Below are 26311 nucleotides of genomic sequence, written 5' to 3'. Positions count from 1 at the left end.
ACATGGGAATGGAGTTGAATAGTATTCTAAAGCATGGATGATTGGGTTGGAGTTGGTGAACCTAATCGGTTTACTTCAATATGTCACATAACATAATACAATCAATTCTTAGAGTTAGGGAGTTGTCCTCTACACATTTGTTTCTGATTTCATCTATTAGGTCTCATCTTGACAATGAATGAAGAAATAATCGTTGTTCGAATCAAAAGTTATTATTTGCAAATTCGTGAATTGTAACAAATGTGATAAGAAGTTCAAATGTTCAATGCTAATAGGGTTTATTAGCTTGAAAATTTTTATTAAGTAAACGATGTATATTTTTTAATGCCTCCTTGTTAATTTGTTAATTGATTTTTGATTGATGTTCAAAAAATAATATTAGTTTTTAAATTATGTTTAATTCTACATTCAATATCCAACTAGATAATAGGAAAAATACACAAAACGCATTGCTTTATCATTTTTTTTTTTTTCAAATAATACATCAAGCTATCATTTTTTTCAATTTCGCTATTACACCAAATTACTAGGTAACTTTATGATTACTATGTACTAAGTCGGCACTCTATTATAGTGTGCCGTTGAAGTTGCACGATGAAGTGGCATTTTCTGACGAAATGAAATTTAGGGTGACTCAAAATGGAATTGTTTTTGTGCTATTTAATCGAGAATGTAGAGCATTTTTCACTACTTAGCCTCATTTGAAAAATATTGAAAATAACATTATATTTTTGGTTTTCTTTTAATTTTGTCGCGATAAATATCATTCACAATAAAATGTCACATCACCATGACATACCAACTCTACTACCAAAGAGTGTTAATTCAACATGCATTATTCGAAAAGTTACTTGTAACCGGTTGAAATGACCAATTTAAAAAGAAAAAAATGATGAAGTGATCTAATGTTTGAAAAAATAAGTGGTGATAAGTTAAAAAGATGATAAAGTACTTTTGGGTGGCTTTTGTGTACTTTTGGTAATTTTTGGAGGATGATCAAAGAAGGAAGGATATTTTGGTAAAACTTAAAAGGGAAGATTACAATGATATCCTAATAGACATCCCAACTATTTGCCGCGTGAGCAACGGCCCCCATGGACCGAAGTGCAGGATGTCTTTTTTGGTGCCGGAAAATTGGGTGTGTTTTCTTTATAATAAACAATAAACATATTAAATCAAAGGATAATATAACTAAACACAATTTAATATTTATATTTACCTGATTATACTATAATAAATAAATAAATAATATACTATTTAATATTTATATTTACCTGATTATACCTGGGTAATATTCATAAGTCAATGAGAACTTAATTCAACCCTCAATCATTGGTTTAGTGGATCCAGTGAATTCCACACGGGCCTATGCGTTATGAGTTATGACCCCTTTACCTTTTTTTATTTTTGTAATTTGATTCAACATCAAGATAAATCATTTCTAATGAAACTTATTATATTCCAAATTAAGCAATTGTCTGTAATTTAATTAAAAAACCACAGTTACATTAAGTCGACAATTCTTGTTTCCAACACTTAAATCCTCAATTCAAACATGTTTTTCGTTTTCTGATTATAAAATAGAACTTTCAACTTTTTTTTTCAAAATCCCTAGCTCAAAAATGTTTTTCGTTATTTATATCTTATTATACTGTCTATCAGCATCACGTCATAATCCAAACCACAATTAATCTAGAATAAAAATTGCACAATTTGCACGTCATACATAACTTTTTTCATTAGGATAAACATTGAAGGTATAAGAATAGACATTTAACAACATAAAAAAATATATATATTAATTGTAGTATCATTTTAAAGTCAACTCACACACGATATAAATAATACATAGTTGATAATTGTAAATTACGCTACATAGTGACATAATCAGACAAAATTTTGAGTTGCAAAATATAGTAAAAACAAAAAAAAGATTAATCAGCTTTTTTTGGTTGGTTTTTTTCGGGTAATTTAAGGACACCTTTATCTAGTAACGGCTGCAACTCCTGTTTTGCCATTTTAACCACCTTTGAATCCGAGCTTTCCAAATATGCACAAATGACTTTCGCACTACAAATATATGAAAACATTCAAATATTAATTTATGGTTAAAAGTAAAAACGTTTATAATTATATAATTTAAATGTGAATTTCTTGTTACGTTAGGTTAATTAGGTTAATAGGTTTACCTGTGACCTTGGGCCCACATTTTACAATTTCCCTTGAAAGCTTTTTTCCATAAAGTGGAAGCCAATGAAGGGCAATCTATGATCAATTTTCTTATTGTTCTACTAGAATGGAAATCTTCTAGAAGATGTTCTTTTTCTTCTTCTTCTTCTTTTGATTTAGGTATTGCTACAATCGATGCTATTGTTTCATATAAAGATTCCAATTTTTCATCCAATTGTGGGTGGAGTATTCCATCTGCACCCCCTGTAACAACCTACACATCCCAAAACCACATTCTTAAATTACCATTTTACCCTTTTAGTATACTAAATTATAAAGTTTGTTATACCTCAAACAAGACCTCTTTCCCATGATTCGATCGAAGTAATTCCTCAGCATTCTCGCAACATGCATCAATCAAACTCTATAAAAAAAAAAAAAAAATTTAAAAATTAAAAAGACAAAAATACCCTCCCCCTTGACTGAGACTCATGGAACAAAAGCTGCCACCTTTTGTCCCACCCACAAAGATGTTAATAGGAACAAAAGCTGCGCTCTCGATTTATCGAATATGTAAAAAGACGAAAATACCCTCCACCTAGAAAACAAACCTCAGCAAGTCCACTATCAACCAAAAGTTCTCGCCTCCTTAGTAATGGATCTTTTTTGCCACCTGTCACAGTTTTTACATTCTCTTCTTCATCTTCTTCAACTTCAACTTCATCTTCATCTTCTTCAACTTCTGAAGATTTGACATTTTCTTCTGCTTCTGCTTCTGTTTCCAAATCGCCCTGATGCCAAAAACCAACATTGTAAAAAACTCCAACCAGGGGCAAAAAAGGAATAAAAAAAGTTACCTTGATAAGTAAAGAAGGTATAGATGAATCTAATAAAGACAAATCATCTGGACTGAGATAACGTGAGCAGTTTGGATGAAGAAGCTGCAATAATGGCCTCCTTCCATTCTGAAATCATTTTTTTTTAAATTAATAAGTTGTTTTTTGTTGATATAAAAAATTAAATCAAGGAACAATGAAATAAAAACCTTATCAAAAATAAGCTCCTTTATCACTTTTTGGAGTTCACGAATTATGATCTGTAATTCAAAGAATTTTAATAATTATTTACTCATATTTTTTTTAAACATCTTGTTACAAGAAACAAGAGAAACCTTTTTTATTAACCGAGTGTCATCAACAACAGAGAGAATACACGTGAGTACCTGAAAAACAAAAATAAAACAATTAAAAATTATTAAAACAAATAAATAAATAAATAAATAAAAGATTAAAGCAGAGTTGAGATGGATTATTCTTAGTTCTTACCATACTCCCAAATCTATCTTGAGCAATCTTACTGACATGACCTTTCATTCCTTTGATAATTTTCTTTCTTTCCTGTTAAGAGAAAGGGCAAATTTGTGAATTTAGATTTATTAATGCAAAATAAAAATAATAATAAATATTGACAAACCTGGGCATTTCCATGCTTGATGCAAAGAATCCCAATCTTGGATCCATCTTTTGTATGAATCATTCTTACAAGAAGTGCACTTGATAAATGTTGAATAACATCTGCAGCAGATGTCTATACATACATATTATATTACAAATACAACTCATGAAATAAAAAAATTAATTAATTAAAATAATGTTTAAACATTAAACATACCTTATCAGCAACTGTAAGGTACTCCACAAGTGCCTTGTGTAAAATAGAGTGATCCACTATTCCTTTCTCCAAAATCGGTTGAATCACAGATGACATGTGTCTAATTACTGATGTTTTTTGAAGATTCAGCTTTGAAATTATATCCACTAACCTATTTTTTAGAATATGAACAATTCCAAAATAATAAAATAGAAAGTAAATCAAGTAGAAATGTGTATTTACTATTTACTATTTACTATTAATTATTTACCTGCGTTCTTTTAATGATACTAAATCCTTGAACAACTGAAGTTCAGTTGAGTATAATTCCATGAGAAGAGCTTGTTTTTGAGTGGCATTTCCCAATTGATAAGCATGTTCAACAACTAGATAAAAAGATTCAAAATTAAATTTTAATAGTATTAAAAATTGGGTTTAAAAGAGTGCAATGTGTTATAACTTATAATAAATACATACCAACTGAACCAACCATATGTCTTAAAAGTGAAGCAACATGCCCATGAAGAGAAGAGATAAACCCTGCAAGTTGTTCCTTTGAGGCTGCAAAATGTAAATAAAGGCATGATGAGAAAAGGGTATTTTGGTAACTTGGTCGAGAGAACAACATTTGGATTCTACTACAAACCGTTATCCAACATCTTTGTAATGAGATGAACTGCATAAGTGTTGCAAGCTAGGGTGAGAAAGTGTGGTCGAAGCTCCTCAAAAACAGCATTTCCTTCTTCTTTTGAGCAATACTTAGCACAAGTCTAGAGGTTGAAAATTACGTAAGTACCCTTCTTAAAGAAAAGCATTTCAAATGCAGAAAAGAAAATTCTTTAATGATTATCACCTGAAGTACGCGACAAGAAACATGGGAGCCTGCAATTTCGGGAATTTTACCCTTCATCCTCCTTAAAGCATCACTAATCAACCTTGAAACATAGTAAAAAGACCAAAGAAATTAATAACAAGAGTCGGGAGATTATTAAATAATAGTAAAAACATGCAACAATATATTTATTATACATACTTTGATCTATCTTCCTTTGCTATATTGCGACGTCTCATTTTCTCCCATAGTAAAGCAAGCTCCTGTGTTGAAATAATAAATGATAAATTATAATGACAATGTGTATAGCATGTTTTGTTTCTACTCATAAGCCATCACAAACAGTGTATATGAAAGAAAATGCACACTTGTTCAAGAGTGTAATGAGGCCTTCTCTTTTTCTTCCTAGCTTCAGCAAGTTCCTGCAATAAGATGTATCAAAAGTCTAGTTAGAAATGGAGTTTCATATTTTGTTGCTATGATGCAAGTCTAGTTAAAACTGTAAGTCAATATTATCTTCTTTACAACAAGAAGCACTTTGAGTTTTAAAATTAGACCTAGTACTCTTTTGGGTAATTGGTACAGATTTAGTTGCATGTGAATGTAATTAGCAATTTTTATGACGAAAAGTTGAGATTACATAACGATAATGAAGGTAGAAAAGGTAACCCCTTTGACATCTAAAGTTCAAATGAAGCTCGTTTACAACTGTAAGGATGAAGAAGAGCGGAAAACATATGCCAATGGGAAACTCCACACAAACCTTAGCTTGTATACGAAGTTCTCGCTTCGTTTTGGGCGCATCCTGAGAAGTATCCGATTTGTTGTATTTAGGTTTTCCGGCAGCAGCCTTGGACTCAAACGGTTTCTTAAAACCCTTGTTAGATTGACCGGCAGCCTTGGAGTCAAAGGGTTTCTTAAAACCCTTGTTCGGTTGATTGTTGGAGGGTGTTCTAAGTTTCTTCTTCGGACTGAATTTGCCTCCATCATCGCCTTTTGTTGCGCCTGGAATTCTCTTTCTCTTGTTCGATTGACTGTCTTTTTGGTTCTTGAACGCCATTGATGATAAAAAAGCAAAACAGCTGGTAGCAATCAGAGGAAGGTTTTGTGAGGGTTTTACAGCTCAGTGACGGAGGCGTGGTTATGGATGTGGGTTTTAGGGCATCTCTTTTAGGCCAAAGAGTATAACCGTATAAGCTATGTGTGTCGGGTTTCGGGTATACCGAATACCCGGGGTTTAAAAGGGAAAAAAACTTTTTTGGTATTAGTTTGGACTATAAAACTCGAATTTAAGCACAATTATGAAAGAAAAATGGTTAAGTCGTAAAAAAAAATAGGACAAAGGACTAAAACTACTTAAATTTACTATTTAGGCCATAGTAAAGCATGCTTAACTATTTCAATGGAATTGAAATGACGTTAAAATGACTAACACCCCGTTTCCGAGTTCAACTTAATGAGAGAAAGGAAAACAAATTGGTGGAAATGAGAAGAAAATAAAAGAAAGTGGTGTTCCCGAGTTATATTAAAGGATTGAAGTGGAAAGAAGTGGAGGGAAATGAAAGGATCACTTTCTCTTCTAACTTTCCTTCCGATTTTGGAGGATTTGGAAAGAAATAACATAATGATTCATTTTCCTTCCACTTCTCTCTAACTCGGGAACACAAAAGAAAATTTTATTTTCCTTTCATTTCTCTTCTTTTCTCTCTTGACTTTCTTTTCTCTTCTCTTCTTTTCTTTTGTTAAACTCGGATAGTCATTGCATGGTTATGATGTTTGAAGTTATATGTTGAAATGAATGAATATAATAAAAGTAGAGTAACTTGCTAAAACTGTGAGAATGAGACCTAAATGTATGATACTATAACGAAATTTAATTGCGTATAAGGCAACTAGTTAAAGCATAATATGAAAAATTAAGCTGCCTAGAATAAAAACTTAGTATTATGTTATGATAAATGGTTCTTGAAATAATGTAAAGCAAATGTAACCCTTTAAGACAAATGTAATTATTGATGTTTAATATGTGTATGCAACATTGTGTTGCAAGGAAAGTAGAGTAGAGACTATATATTCTACCAAGTACCCCATTCTCATGTGAGTATATGTGGATTTTCCTATCATAGGATACATGACAAAATAATAATGATTTTAGAGGGTGTTTGGGTGCTCATCTAAAATTTTCTTATTAATTTTTTGACTTCTAAGTCAATGTTGGTGATTTTGTATCATCAACGTGTATTTTAAGTGTAATGGATTGACTTGTTGACCAAAACCAATATTGATGATTATTAAACAAGTAGAGAAGGTGCACAGTGTATGTTTGTTTAAGTTTATTCAAAATTCAAAGTAAACTCTCATTTAGGGGTGAAGTCCATGAACGAATGGGGTCCGGGGGCAGCACCCATGGGAGCAGGGTCCAAGGGGCGGTAGCCCCTAGCTGGGGTCGAGCTGAAATTTTTTATTTGGATTATATTGCTATATTGAAAATGCATCAGAAATCTATTTTTTTTTTTAAATAAACCCGGTTTTGACTTTGTTTTGACCCTTATAGAAAGAACATGGATTAGTGACAGTTTTCGTACATCAAACTGTTTTAGTGACAATTTTTCAGACATAAGATTGTCTTGTGACAATTTTCTAATGGAAAAGGTATTTAACCAATTTTGGTCTTCACTTTAATGGTACACTCGAAAAACATAACAATTATATTCTATGTTCTTTCTTTCATATTCTGGATCTTATCCGATTAAAGTTTAGAAGTACCATCCAAATACTTTAATCTGAAAGTGTTCAGCATGATTCTTGGAATTTCTAAGTCTTTCTATACCCCAAATTTCTAACAAACAATAAGTTAAAAAAAAATGTTTGGATACTTAATAAAGACTTTTAAAACTTCGTTTTGTTTAGCCTTTGAAAATGAGTTTTCAAGAAGTAACAAATTGTGACTTTTTGAAATGGTTTATAATGTATTAGATTAGGAAAACTAAAGACAATTTTAAGTCAAGTACCTTTTAAATTATTAACTTATTGAGTTTTGTCATTAACAAGCTAATCCAAACACTTTTTAAAAAAATCATATTCTTACGTTCAAAAGTCAATAAGTCTTTTTTGACAAAAGTCATTTTTAAATTCAAAATGAAATCTCAAACACCCTTTCATAATGAAAAGTTTCTTTATATGAGTATGTGTGGATATTTTCAAGCATGCTAAATATCTCTTTGTATGGTCTATTTTCTAAAAGTATTATATGAATATGTTTAAATGACTACTAGTGCCAAATCATGTTTTATGGTTTTTCTAGAAAATGTTAAATTTAGGTTGTAACGGCTGTAAATTTCATGTTTATTCACGATAAACAAGAGGGCATCGACTCTTATTGTTTATGATAAAATACCATAATTATTGTAAGGGTAATTTGGTCAACTTATAAATATTATGAACTTTTGAAGTCTCAAGGGGCTATCTGATAGTTGTTAATTAAATCAGATTTGACTGAGTTTGCTTCTTAATGAAACTTGGTTGTTTGATTTTGCATCTTACTGCCAGAAAAGATTGATTTATTTATGCTTATTTAAAATTGGAGTATCATTTTTAATAAATAATATTGCAGTATTTGTTCCCAAAAACATGATAATGATATTATCAAAGCATTTCCGAAAAAATGTATTTTATTTATATTAAAATATTCGGATATCATCGTCAATACAAAAGCATACGCATAACGAAATATTACAAGTCTTACAATAATTAAACTAGTGGCCTAATACCCCTCGAATCTCTTAGCATAATGTATCATTTATATCGCTACCCAAGCTCTTCCCCTTCGGTTCGGAAGTACCTGAAACATAAACTAAAAACCATAAGCACGAAGCTTAGTGAGTTCCCCAAAATATCGCATACCATACATATATGCCAACTCAAGGTTATGTCGGTCTATTTCACCACCGAGTCTATTTCAGCTTATATGCTAGCTCAAGGCTGTGTCGAGTCTATTTCACCTTAGGGTCTATTTCACCCCCACATACATATAGCAGACAGGCACACATTGTAGCGCCTAGTTCCTGGTATGTAAATCTTAATTGAGTATTTTTCCTTTTTAAGCCTTGAACTCGGCGAGTCATAGGTCCGACTCGCCGAGTAGGGACGAGACCCGGGACACGTTTAAGTTGGCGACTTGGCGAGTCTATATCCTGGACTCGGCGAGTCACCGCTGTTGGATGAAACCCTAAGTTTAGGGGTTTGCACCCTATTGAAGCAACATATCCGCCCAAGCCAGCCCCCATTCACCCCCACAGCTCCCAACCCTCGTTTAAGCTTGTTCTTTGAAGAGTTGAAGCAATTGTTGTGTGTTTTTGAAGGTTTTGAAGAAGAAGGGAAGTAGATCCAGAAGAAAGGAAGCCATCCAAGCACCATTGTGTTCTCTCAGTAGTTCCATTGAGGTATATCTCGTTTTTCCTTTGTTTCCATGCTTATTGCTTCATTTAAGACATTATTGAGCCACTCCCCAAGCTTGTATGTGCATAATGTTCTGAAATAAGCCGATTAGTCTCTTGATCCAAGCATAGTTGAGTTCCAGGAGCTCAGATCCACTACCTTTATGAGCCCATATTGCACATAAACCTTAGATCTACTCTTTTGGTGCATTCCAAACGCTAAAAACCCCATATATGGATATTTACACGTAAAGTTGGAAACTTTACGTGTTATTCATGCTCTAGGAGCCCAGATCTACAAATGACATGGATTGGATTCGAGCAAAATCGCATTTTTAGCTCTTGTATGGAACGGACTCAGCGAGTCGCTCATCTGACTCGGCGAGTCCAGTCGCGAGTCTCCGGGTTTGCCCCCTTTTTGTTATGTCGAGTCGTGAGGTGAGTCCAGGAAGGACTTGGTGAGTTGGTAGCTAAAACTCACCCATAATGGAACTCGGCGAGTCGATGCCCTGACTCGGCGAGTTCAAGGCAATCTCCTTAGATCAAGATCAGACTCGGCGAGTTGTTCATACAACTCGGCGAGTCTCAGCATAAGTGTTCATCGGATGAAGATGAACTCGCCGAGTTGTTCATACAACTCGGCGAGTAGGATGAAGGACTTGAACATTAGTTTGGATGGAGAACTCGTCGAGTCAACGCCTAACTCGACGAGTAGAAACAGAATTGTAACACCGAAAATTTTCAAAACAAATTTTTCAATTTTTATAAAACATAATTCCATTGATATTCAATAAACAACCATTTTAATTATCCAAACAAGACAATACAAATCCCAAGATCATGATATCAAGCTCCGAATGTGTGTGTGTACGGATCAAGCCGGCGCCTTCCCGCGGTCGTCACTAGTACCTGAAACAATAACATCAACACTGTAAGCACAAGGCTTAGTGAGTTCCCCAAAATACTACATATAACACATATTAGCCACTCGAGGCTATAACTCTGTGGGTCCGTGCACCCAAACTCTGTAAACCCTCAGGTTTTAACTCTGTGAACCTTCCGGTTCTAACTCTGTAAACATGCACAGCATCAAACACATGGAAGTAATGCAGTACAACACATAACATGCATAGCATACAAATACTCTATCACATAACTCTGGTTACCTACTCAAGGTAAAGTATAGTGAGAAGACTCACCTCGTGTGTCTCGGTAAATCGTAAACCTGAAATCGCTAATCACTCGACCTGTCGAGCTATCGTCCCCCTATAGCACAATACACCTCTAATTAACACTTTCCCAACTAGGGTTGACCACACTATAACAAGTCAATCTAGGTCAACGCTGGTCAACGGTCAACGGTCAACTTTGACCGGACTCGGCGAGTACCCAGGCGACTCGGCGAGTCTGGGCGTGTACACCAATTTCCCTGGAATCCTCCCTTGACACGTCGAGCATTCCCTCAACTCGACGAGTTCCACCTGGCACGAGTTGTGGGGCCACCACGACTCAACTCGCCGAGTCTCAAGAACAACCCGGCGAGTCCAGTTAGACTCAGTCCACCTGTCCATTCTGACTCCCCCTTGACTCACTGAGTCCACCTTTCCCAACTCGGCGAGGCCACTCACAGTGTGGTCGGGCAACATTCATGCTACTCGCCGAGTCTGTTCTTCGGACTCGGCGAGTCCATGCCATGCACTGACTCAATCTTGCTCTAAAGGTCAGATCCAGTTCATTAATCCATAGATCCAGTCCCTCCAAGCTCATTTAGCACGTAAAGTTACAATCTTGATGCACATACAACCTCTATATGACCATATATGATGTTTATGACTCAAATACTACAACACAAGGTCAAAGACTCTATTGTCACTCATAAAGCTTGATGAGTGAGGCTCTCTGGACCTCTATGGATCCAGATCCATGGCCTCAACTCAAAGAGGGAACCAATGGGCATCAAATCATCCCATAAATGACCACCACAAGCCCTAAATTGCATCATACTTCACTAAACAGAAAATGGTCCGAGATAATACCTCTAGAGTGATGATCTAAGCTCCAAATCCACGAAATAGCAACCTCATTTGCTTCCTCTTGCCTAGGGTCTCCTTCTTCTTGCTAAATAACACACACAAGATCAAGAATGGCTCCTTTCTCTTCACAAATAGCTCAAGAACACAAGGGACACTCACTGAGGGTTGGGTGAGCACAAATGACGGCCATAAGGCCCTTTAAATAGGCCTCAAACCCGAAGATTTAGGGTTTCATTACACAGCGTAGACTCGCCGAGTCCAGGCGCGCACCAATGTTCAATTCCGCGTCTCTACTCGGCGAGTCTGAGCTCCAACTCGCCGAGTCCCTCTCACAATATGACAAAATTAGATTTACAAGATACCTGGTAAAATCCGGATGTTACAAGAATCCTGGATAGTCGTTTGGACATGGACTCGACGAGTTGGATAGCTAACTTGGGGAGTCGAGTCAACTGGAAGTTGACTCTGACTTTGACTTAGGGCATGGTCGGGGGTAAAAGGGTCATTTCACCCAAAAAGGCAGTAAATAGTGATTGATTGAGTATGTTGTGGGAATTACAGCCGGAGGATTTCCGGAGTAGCAGCAGCAGCAGACAGTCGGTTCCCACACACACCAGCAGCTATTTCGAGGTAAGTTTCCTTTCAGTAGTAACGGGTCTAAGGCACCAAGGCGGGCCCGTATAGACGAGACGTTAGTATTAGAGTGTGGGCCGAGCCCGTATCTCTTAATTGAGTGATTACGATATATGCTAGTATGATAGAGCTGTCTATACTTGTTGTCTGTGTGATACTTGTATGATATGAGTTGGCGGTTGAGTGTGGGCTAGGCCCGTATCTCTCCGAGAGTGGAGTGTGGGCTAGGCCCGTATCTCCCAGATAACGAAGTGTGGGCAGGGCCCGTATCTTCACGAGTGTGGGCATGGCCCGTATCTCCCAGATAGCGAAGTGTGGGCAGGGCCCGTATCTTCACGAGTGTGGGCAGGGCCCGTATCTCACAGTTGAATGTTGTTTGTTATATGTTTGCATGGTATGGGGTATTATGGGGGAACTCACTAAGCTTTGTGCTTACGGTTTGCAGTTTTGATTTCAGGTACCTCTTCAGCTAGGGGAAAGGAGCCGGCGCGGTAGCAACATATCACACATACGCCTTTTGTTTCCGCATTATAGATTTTCTGGGATGTACTCTGAATTCTGATTATGATGTCACCGGTTTCTCAGACATGGATTTTTATCATGAGTGTTTGTAATGATGTTTTACGTTTTCACCTAAATTAAAAATGAAATTTTTAACCGGTAATTTTGGGGCGTTACACACATGCATACAACACATACAACATAAGTCACAAAGACTACAAGCATATACAATCCCTAGTGTCCTACTATATATTGAGCAAACTCACCTCGGTTTGTTGTTAGTCAATAGATGCTCGGGTTGTTGAACCGGAGAATCCTCGCACTAATCAACCAAATAAAAACCCAATTAATAATTGGGTCATAAACCATAACTGGGAATCTAGTTCATTGGTCCAACAACCAGGGTAAAAGACCATTTTACCCTTTCCTCACTTGGCCTAATATCCGAAGCCCAAACTCATTGGCACTAAAAGCCCAATAGTGGCCTAATTCTTAAAGGTTACCCAAAGCCCACTATGGCCCAAATCCAAGAAGTCCAAAATCCTAACAATGGCCCAACAAGTCCCAAAACCCTAATAGTCCAAATATGGCCCAAACCATGAAGCCCAAGACCAGTCCTGGTACGTTGCATGTACCAGAAGTACGCCTAGCGTACCAGGTGGCTTGCCTAATCGAGGACTCGAAGGCGTACGCGCCCGTTAAGCACTTTTTCCCTTAAGCACATAATGTTTACAACCAGACATCCAAACTTCAGATCCAAGCATTTGAGACATCTTAATTCATAAAGTCATCAACTTGGAACCTTTGCATCGCTCAAAAGAACTCAAACCCTATATTTAGCATCATACTTTCACCAAATGGACATAAACACATGCATGGTTAATCCACAACCATCAAGATGCTACCTTTATGGACTAATGATCTCAAAAACATCAAGAGAAGCAACTCCAAACTTTTGGAGTGGAAGAATCCTAGTAGATCTCATTCATGGGACTAAAAAGTGAACAAAACTCCATAATATTATATCTAAGCATATAATGAGCAAGTTCCAACCTTTTTACCTCAATGAAGCTGGAAATGATGAGTAGAATTTGGATCTAGAAGTTATCCCTTGGTCAAAGCTCCTACTTCAAGACTCTTCTTCCTCAAGGCTCACCAACACACACTAAAAGACACACAAAGAGGTCAAATATTCTCTAGAGGGGTTAGGGTTTCGAAATGAGACTCAAAGGGTAATGGAGGATGATAAATGAGGGGATCATGGGTCATAATGTTGCTTAAATAGGGTCCAAACCCTAAAATTTAGGGTTTCCCCTGGTTACGTACGCCTAACGTACGAGAAGTACGCCCAACGTACTCCTACTTTTCCAAAAATGACAAAAATGCTCCCAGGGACCAAATTTACAAACTATGTACACACCAAGGGTCAAAAATGAAAAGTACCTTGAATCAGGTGTTATAATTATTCTCTACTTGATTTATTCGAGTTTTATAGATTGTCATGTTTGACAAGTTAAAATTACATACAAGTTAGTTTTTGAAAAATCTATCTGAACTAGAATTTCAGTTAGCTTGCAAAGTCTTTTAAATTCTTCTAAATATATATTTTAATTAATTATAAACATTTCATTATATTTCTTAGCTGATTTTTTATCAAACATTATTTTTTATCATATAATAACAAACTTTTCGGTTATCAGCTAACTTTATAACCTCTCAAAGTTTGAATATGTTGAACCCATGAGGTTGAAAATTGAAATTGAAGGATATTTTTTTGTAATAAAGTTTTTGAAAACGGGTTCCTTTTGAGAAAAAACAGAAATAAAGGGGGCAAAACTGAACACAACCAAGAGGGTTACTTTTTCGAACCATTCCTTAACTAGCAGAAGGCGCCGCTTGCTCTATAGTTCACGAGCAGAGAAGAAGAAGAACCACCGCTGCTTTGCTACTCCACAACTCTGTTATCTTCGTCTTCCTCTGCCTTTTCCGAAACAGGTATGCCTAATTGTCTGTATATTATTCGAGTACATATATTTGTTGAGCGTTTTTGCTGTGGGGTTATCTGAGCTTAATTTATTGAAGCTACATAGGGTTAGAATGGAGACAACAAATATCAGAGACGTGTTGACTTCGTTCAGTCCATCGTTAGATTTCCTTGCTATCAGCTCCGGCGATGGTCGAATTAAGGTATACATTTCGAACATTTTCTGCAACTGTAAGAATTTTTACACTTTGACCTTGAATGTGGAAACGACTATTCTCCACTGTAGAATTATTGTGCACTACATTAAATCGTGCAACAAGTACTACGAATTAGAATAGCATATATTATATATACATATCAAGCTTACAAAAAGTAGAATAAAAATGAAAAAAAGTTACAATGTAGTTTTCTTTTCTTCTTAAACGGAGTGATTAGTTCTTTGCTTGAGTCCTTTTCGCTTTAATTACTGATAAATTCTAATGTTTCTGGAGTGCAATTACTGGATTAAAGATGGAATGTTGTTTGTGTTATGTCCTAATTGAAGCTTCTTTGACTTTGTTCTTCAGATTTGGGACACAATCAAGGGTCATGTGCAAACAGACTTTGCAAACATCGTGTCAACAGATGAAACAGACTTTTTTGCTAAACCAGAAGGTGGACACTTATCAGTTGATTACACTTGCATGAAATGGCTTTCCTTGGAGAAAAAGGTTTACTTTTACACACAATCAAATACTTTCAGTCTATGAATACCATTATTGACTTCACTTTTACCATTTATGATCAGAAAAAAAGAAAGCTTCGAAATTCTTTGCTAATTTTAGGAACTGGAGGTGGTGATGTTCTTGGCTTGGATGTTTCTGCTGGCCAATTGAAATGGAGGGTTAGTGATTGTCATCCTGGGTGAGTCCATGTGTCCAAAATTCATTCTTCTATTCATTTCAAGTTTCTTGATAAAAATCTTGTATTCAATTTCATCTTTTTCTTCTTGTAGGGGTGTCACTGCTGTCTCATTTCCTACAAATGGATCATGTGTGTATACTGCTGGTGTTGATGGGATGATATGTGAACTTGATTCCATTACAGGAAACTTATTGGCCAAGTTTAAAGCCTCCACAAAAGCTATATCTTCAATGTCTGTTTCACCAGGTATATATATTGTTCTACTTCTATTATTCTAGTTAAAAGGGCATTTATTAGCAACTGGATCATACATATTATATTATGTTTTTATGAATTATGACTTTGTATTTTAATAACATATGGAATCAGATGGGAAGGTTTTAGCAACAGCTGCAGCTCAATTAAAGATCTTCAGCTGTTCAGATCGCAAAAAGATGCAGAAATTTTCTGGGCATCCTGTAAGTTTTTGTTTTGAACTGAAAACGAGACTAAATGACCGTTTTACCCTTCTTCTATATATGACACAAGTGCAATACTGCAATTATATATCAATCCTTTAGGGACTGATTCTTTGTATATGTCTGGATAAGGATAACTTCTTGTAGACACAAAGTCTCTTTTTTAAATCGCCTGAATGAGACTAAATGACCATTTTACCCTTCTATCAACAACACAAACACAAATACTATATCTCAATCATAACATAATTCCTGTAACTAATGAACACATTTCCATTTCTGTCTCTGCTTTCTGGTTAATAATTTAATTTTAATCCCATATTCTACAACAGGGGGCTGTTCGTTGTATGACCTTCTCTGATGAGGGTAAATACGTAATTTCATCCGCTTCTGGTGAGCGATATATCGCGATATGGGAAGTAGATGGTAGCAAAAAGAAGTCATCTTGCTGTGTTCTTGCAATGGATCATCCTGCCATTTTTATAGACACAAAATCCATTGGTGTCGAGGGTCTTTCTGTACTTTCCATTTCAGAAATGGGTGTTTGTTATCTCTGGAATGGAATCAACATGGAGGAATTACGCAATTCCATTCCCACAAAAGTATCCATGGAGGACAATCTTTCCTTCAAAGGATCAGTCCCTGCAATCTTCTCTGCTAAACTACAGAGCTTTTCAAAACCTGCAACTGGGAATCTTTTTCTTGCACATGGTTTAATAATAAAACCATCTTTTGAGAAAATTACATTACAATGTGGTTCAGATGTGATGCTAAAGAGCTCCCTTGATGGAATCCTAATTCCGTTGACCCAATCTCAAAAGTCAAAGAAAGGGGTGGAAAACAAGAACCAAAGTACATTCCCTTTTTCTTTTTTGTCTTTTGTCTTTCGTATTTTGGTAATTGTAAGTTGTAAATTGTAACCATTTTTTATGGATGAAAATGTGTAATTTATTAAAATATGTTTTGATTTTAACAGTTACAGCTTTAGATCGTGCAAATACTGAACATGCATTGCTTCCTGTTCTCAATATTTCTAATGCTGATGATGGAGATAGCAGAGATATGACTTCAAGTAAAGGTATTGTATTTTTATTTATTCAGAAGAAAAATTACAGAATAAATTTATACTTTTTTTTATTGACTTATATATGTTTTTATGGTCAGATAATATGGAAATGGATCAAGTTAAATTGTGTCTTGAAGATCGGTTGAGAACAGAAGGCATTCTCAGTAGTGATAATGATTTTACTTCTAATAAATTACAATTATCAAAGCCTTTAAAGGGTGTTAATCTTGAAGATAATATGCCACAAAAACAGGTTTCTATTTTTAATTTATTTATTCACTTGGCCTTTTTTTTTTTTTTTTTTTTTTTAAATATAAGAGTAAATTACACGAATGGTCCCTGTGGTTTGGGGTAATTTGCATGCTTGGTCTTTAACTTATTTTTTTTAACTCGGAAGGTCCCTATTGTTTGTTTTTGTTACACGCTTGGTCCCTAGAGTTTGTTTTTGTTACACATTTGGTCCCTATCTTACCTAAAAAGATTATTATTTAAATAGGGAAAATGGTGAGATAAGGTAATGTAAGGTGGGTAGGGTTGGGGTGTGTTTATTTAAAAAAAAAATTAAAAAATCAAGGGCAAAATAGTCTTTTTAGGTAAGATAGGGACCAAGTGCGTAACAAAAACAAACAGTAGGGACCTTCCGAGTTAAAAAATTAAGTTAGGGACCAAACGTGAAAATTACCCTAAACCATAGGGACCATTCGTGTAATTTACTCTAAATATAATTCTATTCTGAACATGTTGATAATAGATGATAGCAGCTGTTTCATCTATGACACCTGATGATGCATATACATTGTTGAAAGTATTGTTGGCCATGTGGCAATCAAGGTTTGTTTCTTTTGATACAATGGAATGGAATCAGGAAAGATTGGAATGGAATGGACAATGCATTCTTCCATGGGTTTGCTGTTTATTAATTAATCATAGTGACTATATAAAATCTCAAGAACCCACATCACAGCTACTGGATTCATTGTACAAGGTATAATAATATTCTATAATACATTTTAAAAAATGTTTTATTTTCATGGAGTTTTTATCAAAACATTTTTTTTTTAAAAAATTCTTTGCAGCTTACAAAGTCAAAAGGGGAGGTTATTCAGTCCTTACTGCAGTTATCAGGACGCTTACAGCTTTTTACAGCACAGGTTATTTATTTATTTATTTTTATGATATTTAAATATGTAATCTGTTTATATTTTTATATGATATTTAATTTTGAGCAGATTAATAAGGCTGCTGATAAAAGCCAAATATTGAAACAAGAGGAAGAAAGTGAAGATGAAGCAGAAGAAGAAGAAGAGGAATTACTTTATGATGAAGAAGATGAATCATCTAGTGATGGAGATAATAATAATTAGGTCAGTTTTCAATCATTTTCCTCATGTAGAAATTTATATTTTTTTTGAGGTATAATTTAGAAAATTTTCCATTAAATTTTGTGTTAAGTAGTTATGTTTGTTTGCGAATTTGGTGTCTCAAAGTTTTCCTTCTTGTTTGGGACATGAGTAACTTTTTCGTTTATTAATTATTTAGTCTTCTGGCCTAAGGGTAAAAATTACTTTTTTGTAAGATTCTTTCATTGCTTTTAGACTAGGTATTTTAGCGTTTGACTATTAGTCAAACATTCTTGATTTTTTTTGTCTTTCAACTTGATTTTGTGGCCACAAGAGAATCGAAAAGTAAAATGAGTGGAACAAATGAATATATGGACAAAAACTTAGTACACGAATGAAAAAGACTGGAATGATTAGGACTTGTCACATTTGCATCCCGAGTTGAAACTTCAATTTTTATCATTTTATAAAACCAAAAATTTATAAAAAAAGGTTTTGTAATAGTAGTTATTTAAAGAGTTGATAGTAAAATTACTTAAAAGTTTTAATCATCTACAAAATAATCCGTCCCATATAACAAAATGATAACCTTTTCATCATCGTAAACAAAAACATTCATAAGGGTCAAGGGAGGAGTCCATCTTTTCCCCTTTTTTAACACACGTGACACATAGTTGGGAATTCATTTATCTTAACCTCACACTTGGTACAAGTATACAAGCACATGTTACAACTAACTAATACAAAAGAACCCAACATGATGAACGATGCTTTTATCTACAAAATAATCCGTGTGCTTAAATGTTGTCATGTGAGGGTTAATCGGTTTAGAGAAGATAATTAAAATATTGATCACTAGATAAATTATAACTCCTATATAATTTGCAATGCTTTTATCATTTTAACAATCGATTTGCTAATTGTTATAATAGTTACGTTCTCCTTTTGAAGCATAACTCATGGTATAAGAAACCATGGTTCGTGCAAATGCGCATTTACTTTTTTGATTTTTTTCATGAGTTCATTTTTATAAAATTATTTTCTACATAATTATTTTTTATAATTTCTTTCTTTTATCTTTGTTTTTATGCATATATTTTGAAGATTTTTCTATTTTTTAAAAATATTCTGATTTTACAAATTCTACATCAATTACACATACGTAACTTTTTTTTTTTTTTTTTTTTTTTTTTTTTTTTTTAAAATCATATATTCGATTTCGAAACTAATTACATCTTATCCTCTAGTTACGTCTAAAATTTGGTAATTCGTTTCAAAATACATTGAAGTCGCTTTTTAAGATAACAAAAAGCCACATGGGTAGACATCTCCCTCATCCTAAAGAGGAATTAAGAACATATTCTTCATGCACTTATCAAGCTACGAACCTTGTTCTTCTCCTTCAACATCACATGCATCCATGGGAACACTTTTAATTTGACTGGTTTTAATCGATAGATTGATTAATTAATCTCTTTCTAGAAGCCTCATTTTTTAGACAATTGTACATCCATTAATTGGATCTTCTTCCCCGTAAGGTGATGTAATCTCATCATTGTAGTCCATATAGTGTGGTGGCTCAAGTCTGCCATAGTATGTTTGTAAAGGTGGTGGCTCAGATCTACTGTGGCGGAGAGGTGGCAGTGGTGACCCTGGATGGTGGTAGCTTGAGTAGGGTTGTGGTGGCTCAGGTCTACTGTGGCGGAGAGGTGGCGGTGGTGACCCTGGATGGTGGTAGCTTGAGTAGGGTTGTGGTGGCTCAGGTCTACTGTGGTGGAGAGATGGCGGTGGTGACCCTGGATGGTGGTAGCTTGAGTAGGGTTGTGGTGGTTCCTGGCGGCTGTGATGTATGTATTGTTGTGGCGGCTCTGGTTGGCTGTAATGTTGTAGATGCTCTGGCCTCTGGTAATTCTGTGGTGGCAGCTCCGACCGGCTGTCATGTTGCTCCGGTGGCTTTGGGCGGCCGTATGGTTGTGGTGGTGGCTCTGCGCGACTGTAGGTTTCTGGTGGTGGCTCTGGACGGCCATTATATTGTCGTGATGGTTCTGGACGGTCGTTGGTCTGTAGTGGTGGCTCTGGGCGGCTATAGGTTTCTAGTGGTGGGTCCGTGCGGCCGTAATATTGTGATGGTGGTTCTGGGCGGCCGTAAATTTGTCGTGATGGCTCGGGACGGCTATATATTTGTGGTGGTGGTTCTGGGCGGCTGTAATGTGTGTATCGCGGTGGTGGTTCCGGCCAACTGTAAGAGGTGTATCGTGGCGGCGGTGGACGGATGTATTCATATTCGGTGACATAAGGTGTCGGCTTATACATGTTATAACTATGGTTCACATGAACCGGTTGTGGCGGCTCGTGGTTGAACCCTAACCCACCATGGCTGCTGGAGTAACGACCATCTGGTGGATAACGATACACAACATGAACCTCTTCCACCTCCGATCTGACATATCGTGGCGGCTCATTCGCCGGAGGTTCCGTAGGTTGAGGTGCTCCTCCACCATCCGGAGGTGGGTTTTCCGGTTCGGTTGCCTGAGTCTGTTCCGCTGGCGGAGATTCTTCTCCCGGAGGGTTTGCAGGGCCTCTGTCTTCCGGTGGCGGCTCTGACTCCTCTGGCGCTGTATGAGAACATATGGTTGCGGTTTTTCTCGTTTTCTTAATCGCTTTCACAATCTTTTCCGGATCAGCCCACCCGATTATGGTTAATTTCTGTTGTGGGATGTCGATATAAATATCGTATATACCTGAAAACCATAACAGATAACCGATAACAGATAACTGTTCCTGACGATTAAATCAAATACAGACAGACAAAAACACAAAAATCTTTGTACTCACCGTTGATACCGTGTAGAGCTTTCTTGATCTTCTGTACGCACCCGTTACAGTCCATTCGGACTTGTATTTCGGTGACTTTTGGTTTCTACATATTGACATGAAATTTTAGAACATTAGAACATTAGAACATGAAGAAATTGTTGGATTTGTATATTCTGATATGGTTTTTTCGGGAGAATACCTCTAATTCTGGAACCATGGTGATGGTGAAAAATGGTGAAAGTCCTAAAGAAGATGCTTTGTATAGAAGAGGGAATGAAGGAATAAAAATATGTGGAATTTATTTGTGCAATAGGGAATATATAAGAGGGAATGGGTGTGGGACATCTAAAGAATCTAATTTGTGTTTGTGTGTGGAAAAAGGAGTTTATTTTATTCCATTTTTCTAAACATTACTAAAAGATTAAAATACTATATTTGTAATGGGAAAAAGGTACAATGAGCTACTAAATTATGCTTGTTAAACATTATTTATCATATTTGATACTTCAAAAATTATTTCGGTTTTATTCTTGTGTGTTAAAAATATGTTTTTAGGTATTTTATTCTATAAGCATTTTCGATCATATTTGTATTTCTTTCTAATTTCGATTAAAAAAAGATGAAAAGTAGAGGATTCATTATGAGCCTTTCAATTCATTTAGAAAGGTTTGGTGTGAGGCCATTCACGAGAAGAAATGTGAAAGGAATTTTGCGATTTGCTAAAAATAAAGTATTTTAACAAAAATATTTAAAAGAAGAAAAAGAAAGCAAGACAAAAAGGGAAGTTCCTACCTTTTTCCTAGGAAATAAATATATTTTTAACGCTCATTGGTAGTTTTTTATTACCATTTTTTTAATATGCTAAAGAGCCTCACATTTACGTTAGAAGTGTTTCGTATAACCGATTCCTATGAAGTTTTTTCAGAACTTCCGAGGGATTTCCTAGGAAATTCAATTTAAAAAATTAATTTCATACTCAAAAAAACTTGTAATACCCAACTTTCCTTGATATTTCCTCAATAATATTTTTTTTAACAATTTTTCCTGTGACAAAAAATCATATCAGGTTTAAGTAGAGGGTTAAAAAATAATCATTTTACAACTACACTAATTGTTCCTATGCTTTTCCTAGGAAATTCAATTTAAAAAATTAATTTTGATACACAAAAAAAACTTGTAATATCCAACTTTCCTCGATATTTTCTCAGTAATATTTTTTTAACATTTTTTCCTGTGACAAATCATATCGGGTTTAAGTAGAGAGTTCAAAAATAATCATTTTATAACTACACTTATTGTTTCTACGTTTTTCCTAAGAAATTCAATTTAAAAAATTAATTTGATACACAAAAAAAATTGTAATACCTAACTTTCCTCGATATTTCCTAGTAATATTTTTTTAACAATTTTTCCTGTGACAAAAAATCATATCGGGTTAAAGTAGAAAGTTAAAAAATAATTATTTTATAACTACACTTACTGTTCCTACGATTTTCTTAGGAATGTATGCATAATACATTTTCCTCGGTATTCCCTAAGTATTTTCAAGGAAATCGCTTATAAATAATCAATTTATATATACACTTTTGTGTTAATTAAATGAATTAAACCCTTGCTAGTTAATTAATACATGACATAAATGTGTTTAGGAATCACTATAACCCATTTTGTTTATCATTCTAGATTCTATATATTGTAAGTGTATAGGTGTATACATATAATACAACATATCTTGGTAAGATAAAAATATTTAATGTATAACAAAGTTGCTCAAAATAAAGAACTAAAAATGATGTTTGTTCCCAGAAAGGTTAAAAAACGAGTTATTTTTTAGTTTAACATGTTATGTATGATATATACACACATAAGTGTGCACCATCAGAACACATTACTCAAAACATTTGTTTATAATTATATATTCTATATATTATATGCGTACATGTGTATGTGTATAATACATATTTTGGTAATAAAAATATTTTATGTATAACGAAGTTGCATAACATATGGAATGAAAAAAATGAAGGTTGAACCTAGAAAATGAAGAAAAAACGAGTTTGAATCTTAGGAATCCCTTGAAACTTCCTATGCATTTCCTAGAAATTTGTGGCAAATTTTGTATTTCGTAGGAAATTCATCGGAAGTTCCTATAAATTTCCCAACGATTTCTTAGGAACTGAATCTGTTTTTTATTTTTTGAGGTTTAAACATCTTTTTTTAATTCCATTTTTTTGCAAATTTCATTTCATTATACGTGAATTGTTTTTTAGTTTATCAAGTTATGCATGATATACACATACGTAAGAGTGTGCACCACGAGAACATATTACTTAAAACATTTGTTTATTATATCTTCTATATATTGTATGTGTACATATGTATGTATATAATATGTATTTTAATAAAATACAAAGTATTTTATGTATAACAAAGTTGTACAATATATGAAACGAAAAAAACGAAAAAAATGACTTTTGATCCTAGATAAATTAAAAAAATAACGTTTGAGCCTTTTAATTCCTTTAGAAAGGTTTGGTGCGAGGCCGTTCATTAGAAGAAGTGCGAAAGGAATTTTGCAATTTGCGAAAAATAATGTATTTTAGCAAAAATATTTAAAAATAGAAAGAAAGACAAAAAGGGAAGTATGGAAATACTATTGGATGTGTTTTTATTCTTTTACAAGTTGTAATTATAGTGTTAATAATTTTGTAAGGAAGTAATATATGAAATAAAGGCATATATGAATTTTATAAAATCCATTTTAACTATTCTATATGTAGCGTGTAAGAGACTTACACTTAGATAAGCCTTACTCGATTTGTTAGGCAACTCATAACATATTACTATTCATGTTAAAGTGTTGAAATCGCTTAGAAAGGTTTGATGTGAGATTGGAATGTGAAAGGAATTTTGCACCAAGAAACCTATCATAACAAATAAAAACATTTAAAAAAAGATATATATTTTTTTAATTTAAATATTTTACACACGTATTACCACTGAACTTGTTTATGATATTCAAAATATGTTATTATAACCGAGTATTGCAAGGTAAATGAAGTTTTTCAACTTGGAACCTCCGATGACATCTCTGGTCGTCTTTTTCGTCCAACATGATTTTTGTGCCAACCTTGTTCATCTCTAAACATCCATATATTTTTTAAGCAACAAGAACACATCTCTCCCCCTCTCTTGAACACACACAAGTTTATTTCCAGATTGAGTTCTTGATTTCAGATCTTATATGCGTTCATGTTCTTAATTTCTTGTATGTGTTATTGTGTGTGCGTTCCAAATCGATTTCTTTGATGCTCTGATTTTCGAAAAGCAGATGTGGAGATAAACCTACATGTGTGTTCTTGTGATCTGAAAATCGAAAGTCAATCCATACACTCCATCTCTCAAACACACAAAAATCAAGAGCAATTGCATATAGGATATAAACAATATCTATATACACATAGAGCAATTGCATATTGGATAATTTAAAGTATCACCATTTCGACATTTGATTTGAGACAAAAAGATTCAATATTCGAGGCATTTTATTTGTATTTCATCTCATTTATTACAAAAAAGCTACTCAATCTTAATTGGCTCACAAGTCATAGAGAAAGCCACAACATGTTCATACCAATGCATACAACTTTATTCAAAGATTGAAATATTATATTTTAATCATGCAAAATGACCAACTTAGACATAGGCATTAGGGTTTTCCAAGAGGAAAGCTTCAATAACTTTAAAGACACCAAAATCCTTCAATCTCCCCTCTTGAAATTCCTCTTCTTTGATCTCAAATCCTTCTTTTACATGATACTTGCTTATTTTGTTGCCAATGCACCCTCCATTTGGATTTGGCTCAAACTTCATCTCATAAGAAATCGAATGGATCTTCTCCTTCAATGCTTCACCACCTTCGACCAATGTGTATGCATACAACATCTTTTCCTCATCCAATGCATCAATTCTATGCTTCACATATTTCATTTGACCATCTACGATTAAAAATAAAAATCAACTTGAGGTGAATCAAATCTTTAGAAGTAGTGGTTTTGATTTCGGATAAAGTTAATATGATATGTGAATTTAACTAGTTTTAAAGAAAAACCCACTCCCTATGATTATATCATATATAATAGTATAATATAAGAAAAAGTGTGTTCAACTTTATTATCCTATCTCTTTTTATTCTAGCACATAAATGAACGGACATAAGAGATTATGGTAGATCGTGTCCATCAAGAAACCCTAAACTAAACCTGATATATTTTTTGGTCTTTATCTAGTCCGATCTTGGCCTAATCCGTTTGGTCCAACTTTTTGTTTTTGATAAACATTATTGATTCACTTTTTTTTAATAGACTTTTATATCTATAGCAGTATTAATCCATCTGCTCGATAATTTTTTTCAATGGTTTTAAAATTAGTAAATTAATAATAGTTATTATATATTTTATTAAACTTATAATGTGTTAACCATTCTAAATTTATAGAACACATGAAATACATTTACATCTATAAAAACTAGAAAGACGTTATAGAAAAGAAACAACTAGAGTTATAAAATTACAAAAATGCATCGGTTATTATAAATTCACAAAAAGAATACCTAAATTTTATAATAACAAATAAAATTATAATAAAAATCTACCACTGTCTGTGTAGGTCCGCTAGTGTCTGCATGTGCACCTCTACGTAGGTTTTAATCCGATTTAGAATAAATCCTAAGGATCATGGTTCACTATGATTCAATAAATCTTCTAATCAAGTTGTTGTATATAACCTAAATGTCTTGAGATGGAATCTTACACTTGTATGTTCCAAATACATAATAAGCAATATATTAATTAAATAGTGTTAGTTAACATTCAATGCACAAATTTCACATTTACAATTGATCAAGATATAAACCGAACACTTCTATCAATCAAACGATCATAAAGAAAATGTAGATACATGCATGCATATGAAGGACATTAGAAATGGAAACTAGCTACCTTGTTCAAAGTTAATCTGCTTTATGCTTCCTGGGCCTCCTTCACCTTCAACTGTGTCGATGCTTTTAATAGCAAGAGGTGTGATCTTTGGGTAAAGGTTATGGGCATCAAGGATCAAGGCCTTAAACAGCCGAGCTGCTTGAATTGAGCTGGTGAAGTCGCTGGAAAAGGTGGTCACAGCCATGGCTAGTGTATTAGTGGTGACTACTTGATTTTGTAAAAACTTTTTTAAGGATGAACGAAGTAGTGGGAGATTCTTTATATACATGATGTGATATTATCATATTTGTTTTTTGTAAATATTATAATTTGTGACTTCACGAGAAATATAAAGTAATAAATATATATATATATTTTTATTTAAGTTATATAGTCTTTGTGAAAAAAAGGGTATTGCTTTAGTTGTAAGAAAAAGTAAAACATAAATAGCTGAAAAATATGGTTGTAAATTAACAAACAAATAAATAGATAAGTGGCTGAATCAAATTC

General features: G+C 34.3%; 4 protein-coding genes across 5 annotated transcripts; 1 reads left to right on the top strand and 3 right to left on the bottom strand.

Moving 5' to 3' along the window:
- Positions 1 to 1772: 1772 nt before the first annotated feature.
- PUM24 (pumilio 24) lies at positions 1773 to 5828 on the bottom strand. The gene is made up of 17 exons (XM_078961308.1): positions 5415 to 5828; positions 5020 to 5073; positions 4853 to 4914; positions 4673 to 4754; positions 4466 to 4589; positions 4297 to 4380; positions 4091 to 4205; positions 3841 to 3991; positions 3643 to 3756; positions 3495 to 3566; positions 3341 to 3391; positions 3215 to 3265; positions 3027 to 3134; positions 2781 to 2960; positions 2519 to 2593; positions 2190 to 2443; positions 1773 to 2070 (listed from the first exon to the last, which is right to left on the bottom strand). The coding sequence occupies exons 1-17, from the start codon at positions 5709 to 5711 to the stop codon at positions 1935 to 1937; spliced, it is 2010 nt and encodes a 669-aa protein (XP_078817434.1). The 5' UTR covers positions 5712 to 5828; the 3' UTR covers positions 1773 to 1934.
- Positions 5829 to 14118: 8290 nt separating this feature from the next.
- LOC145001627 (transducin family protein / WD-40 repeat family protein) lies at positions 14119 to 18217 on the top strand. 2 transcript variants are annotated; one of them, XM_078960987.1, is made up of 12 exons: positions 14119 to 14249; positions 14345 to 14441; positions 14805 to 14948; positions 15026 to 15141; positions 15233 to 15387; positions 15511 to 15599; positions 15932 to 16451; positions 16576 to 16677; positions 16764 to 16918; positions 17417 to 17650; positions 17742 to 17816; positions 17895 to 18217. In XM_078960987.1, the coding sequence occupies exons 2-12, from the start codon at positions 14352 to 14354 to the stop codon at positions 18027 to 18029; spliced, it is 1815 nt and encodes a 604-aa protein (XP_078817113.1). In that variant the 5' UTR covers positions 14119 to 14249; positions 14345 to 14351; the 3' UTR covers positions 18030 to 18217. The 2 variants fall into 2 exon arrangements, with proteins under 2 accessions (XP_078817113.1, XP_078817114.1); XM_078960988.1 differs by having other exon boundaries at positions 14337 to 14441.
- A 1047-nt stretch (positions 18218 to 19264) lies between these two features.
- Positions 19265 to 21120, bottom strand: LOC145001840 (uncharacterized). Its single transcript, XM_078961180.1, has 3 exons — positions 21022 to 21120; positions 20841 to 20925; positions 19265 to 20746 (listed from the first exon to the last, which is right to left on the bottom strand). The coding sequence occupies exons 1-3, from the start codon at positions 21037 to 21039 to the stop codon at positions 19500 to 19502; spliced, it is 1350 nt and encodes a 449-aa protein (XP_078817306.1). The 5' UTR covers positions 21040 to 21120; the 3' UTR covers positions 19265 to 19499.
- Positions 21121 to 24347: 3227 nt separating this feature from the next.
- LOC145001180 (major allergen Pru ar 1-like) lies at positions 24348 to 26095 on the bottom strand. Its single transcript, XM_078960535.1, has 2 exons — positions 25823 to 26095; positions 24348 to 24820 (listed from the first exon to the last, which is right to left on the bottom strand). The coding sequence occupies exons 1-2, from the start codon at positions 26088 to 26090 to the stop codon at positions 24519 to 24521; spliced, it is 570 nt and encodes a 189-aa protein (XP_078816661.1). The 5' UTR covers positions 26091 to 26095; the 3' UTR covers positions 24348 to 24518.
- Positions 26096 to 26311: the final 216 nt, after the last annotated feature.

This window comes from Lactuca saligna, chromosome 6 (assembly GCF_052625555.1).
Source record: "Lactuca saligna cultivar CGN05327 chromosome 6, ASM5262555v1, whole genome shotgun sequence".
Taxonomy (NCBI): Eukaryota; Viridiplantae; Streptophyta; class Magnoliopsida; order Asterales; family Asteraceae; genus Lactuca; species Lactuca saligna.
Note: the sequence above shows the minus strand (reverse complement) of the source record. Positions and strands in the feature narration are given on the sequence as shown.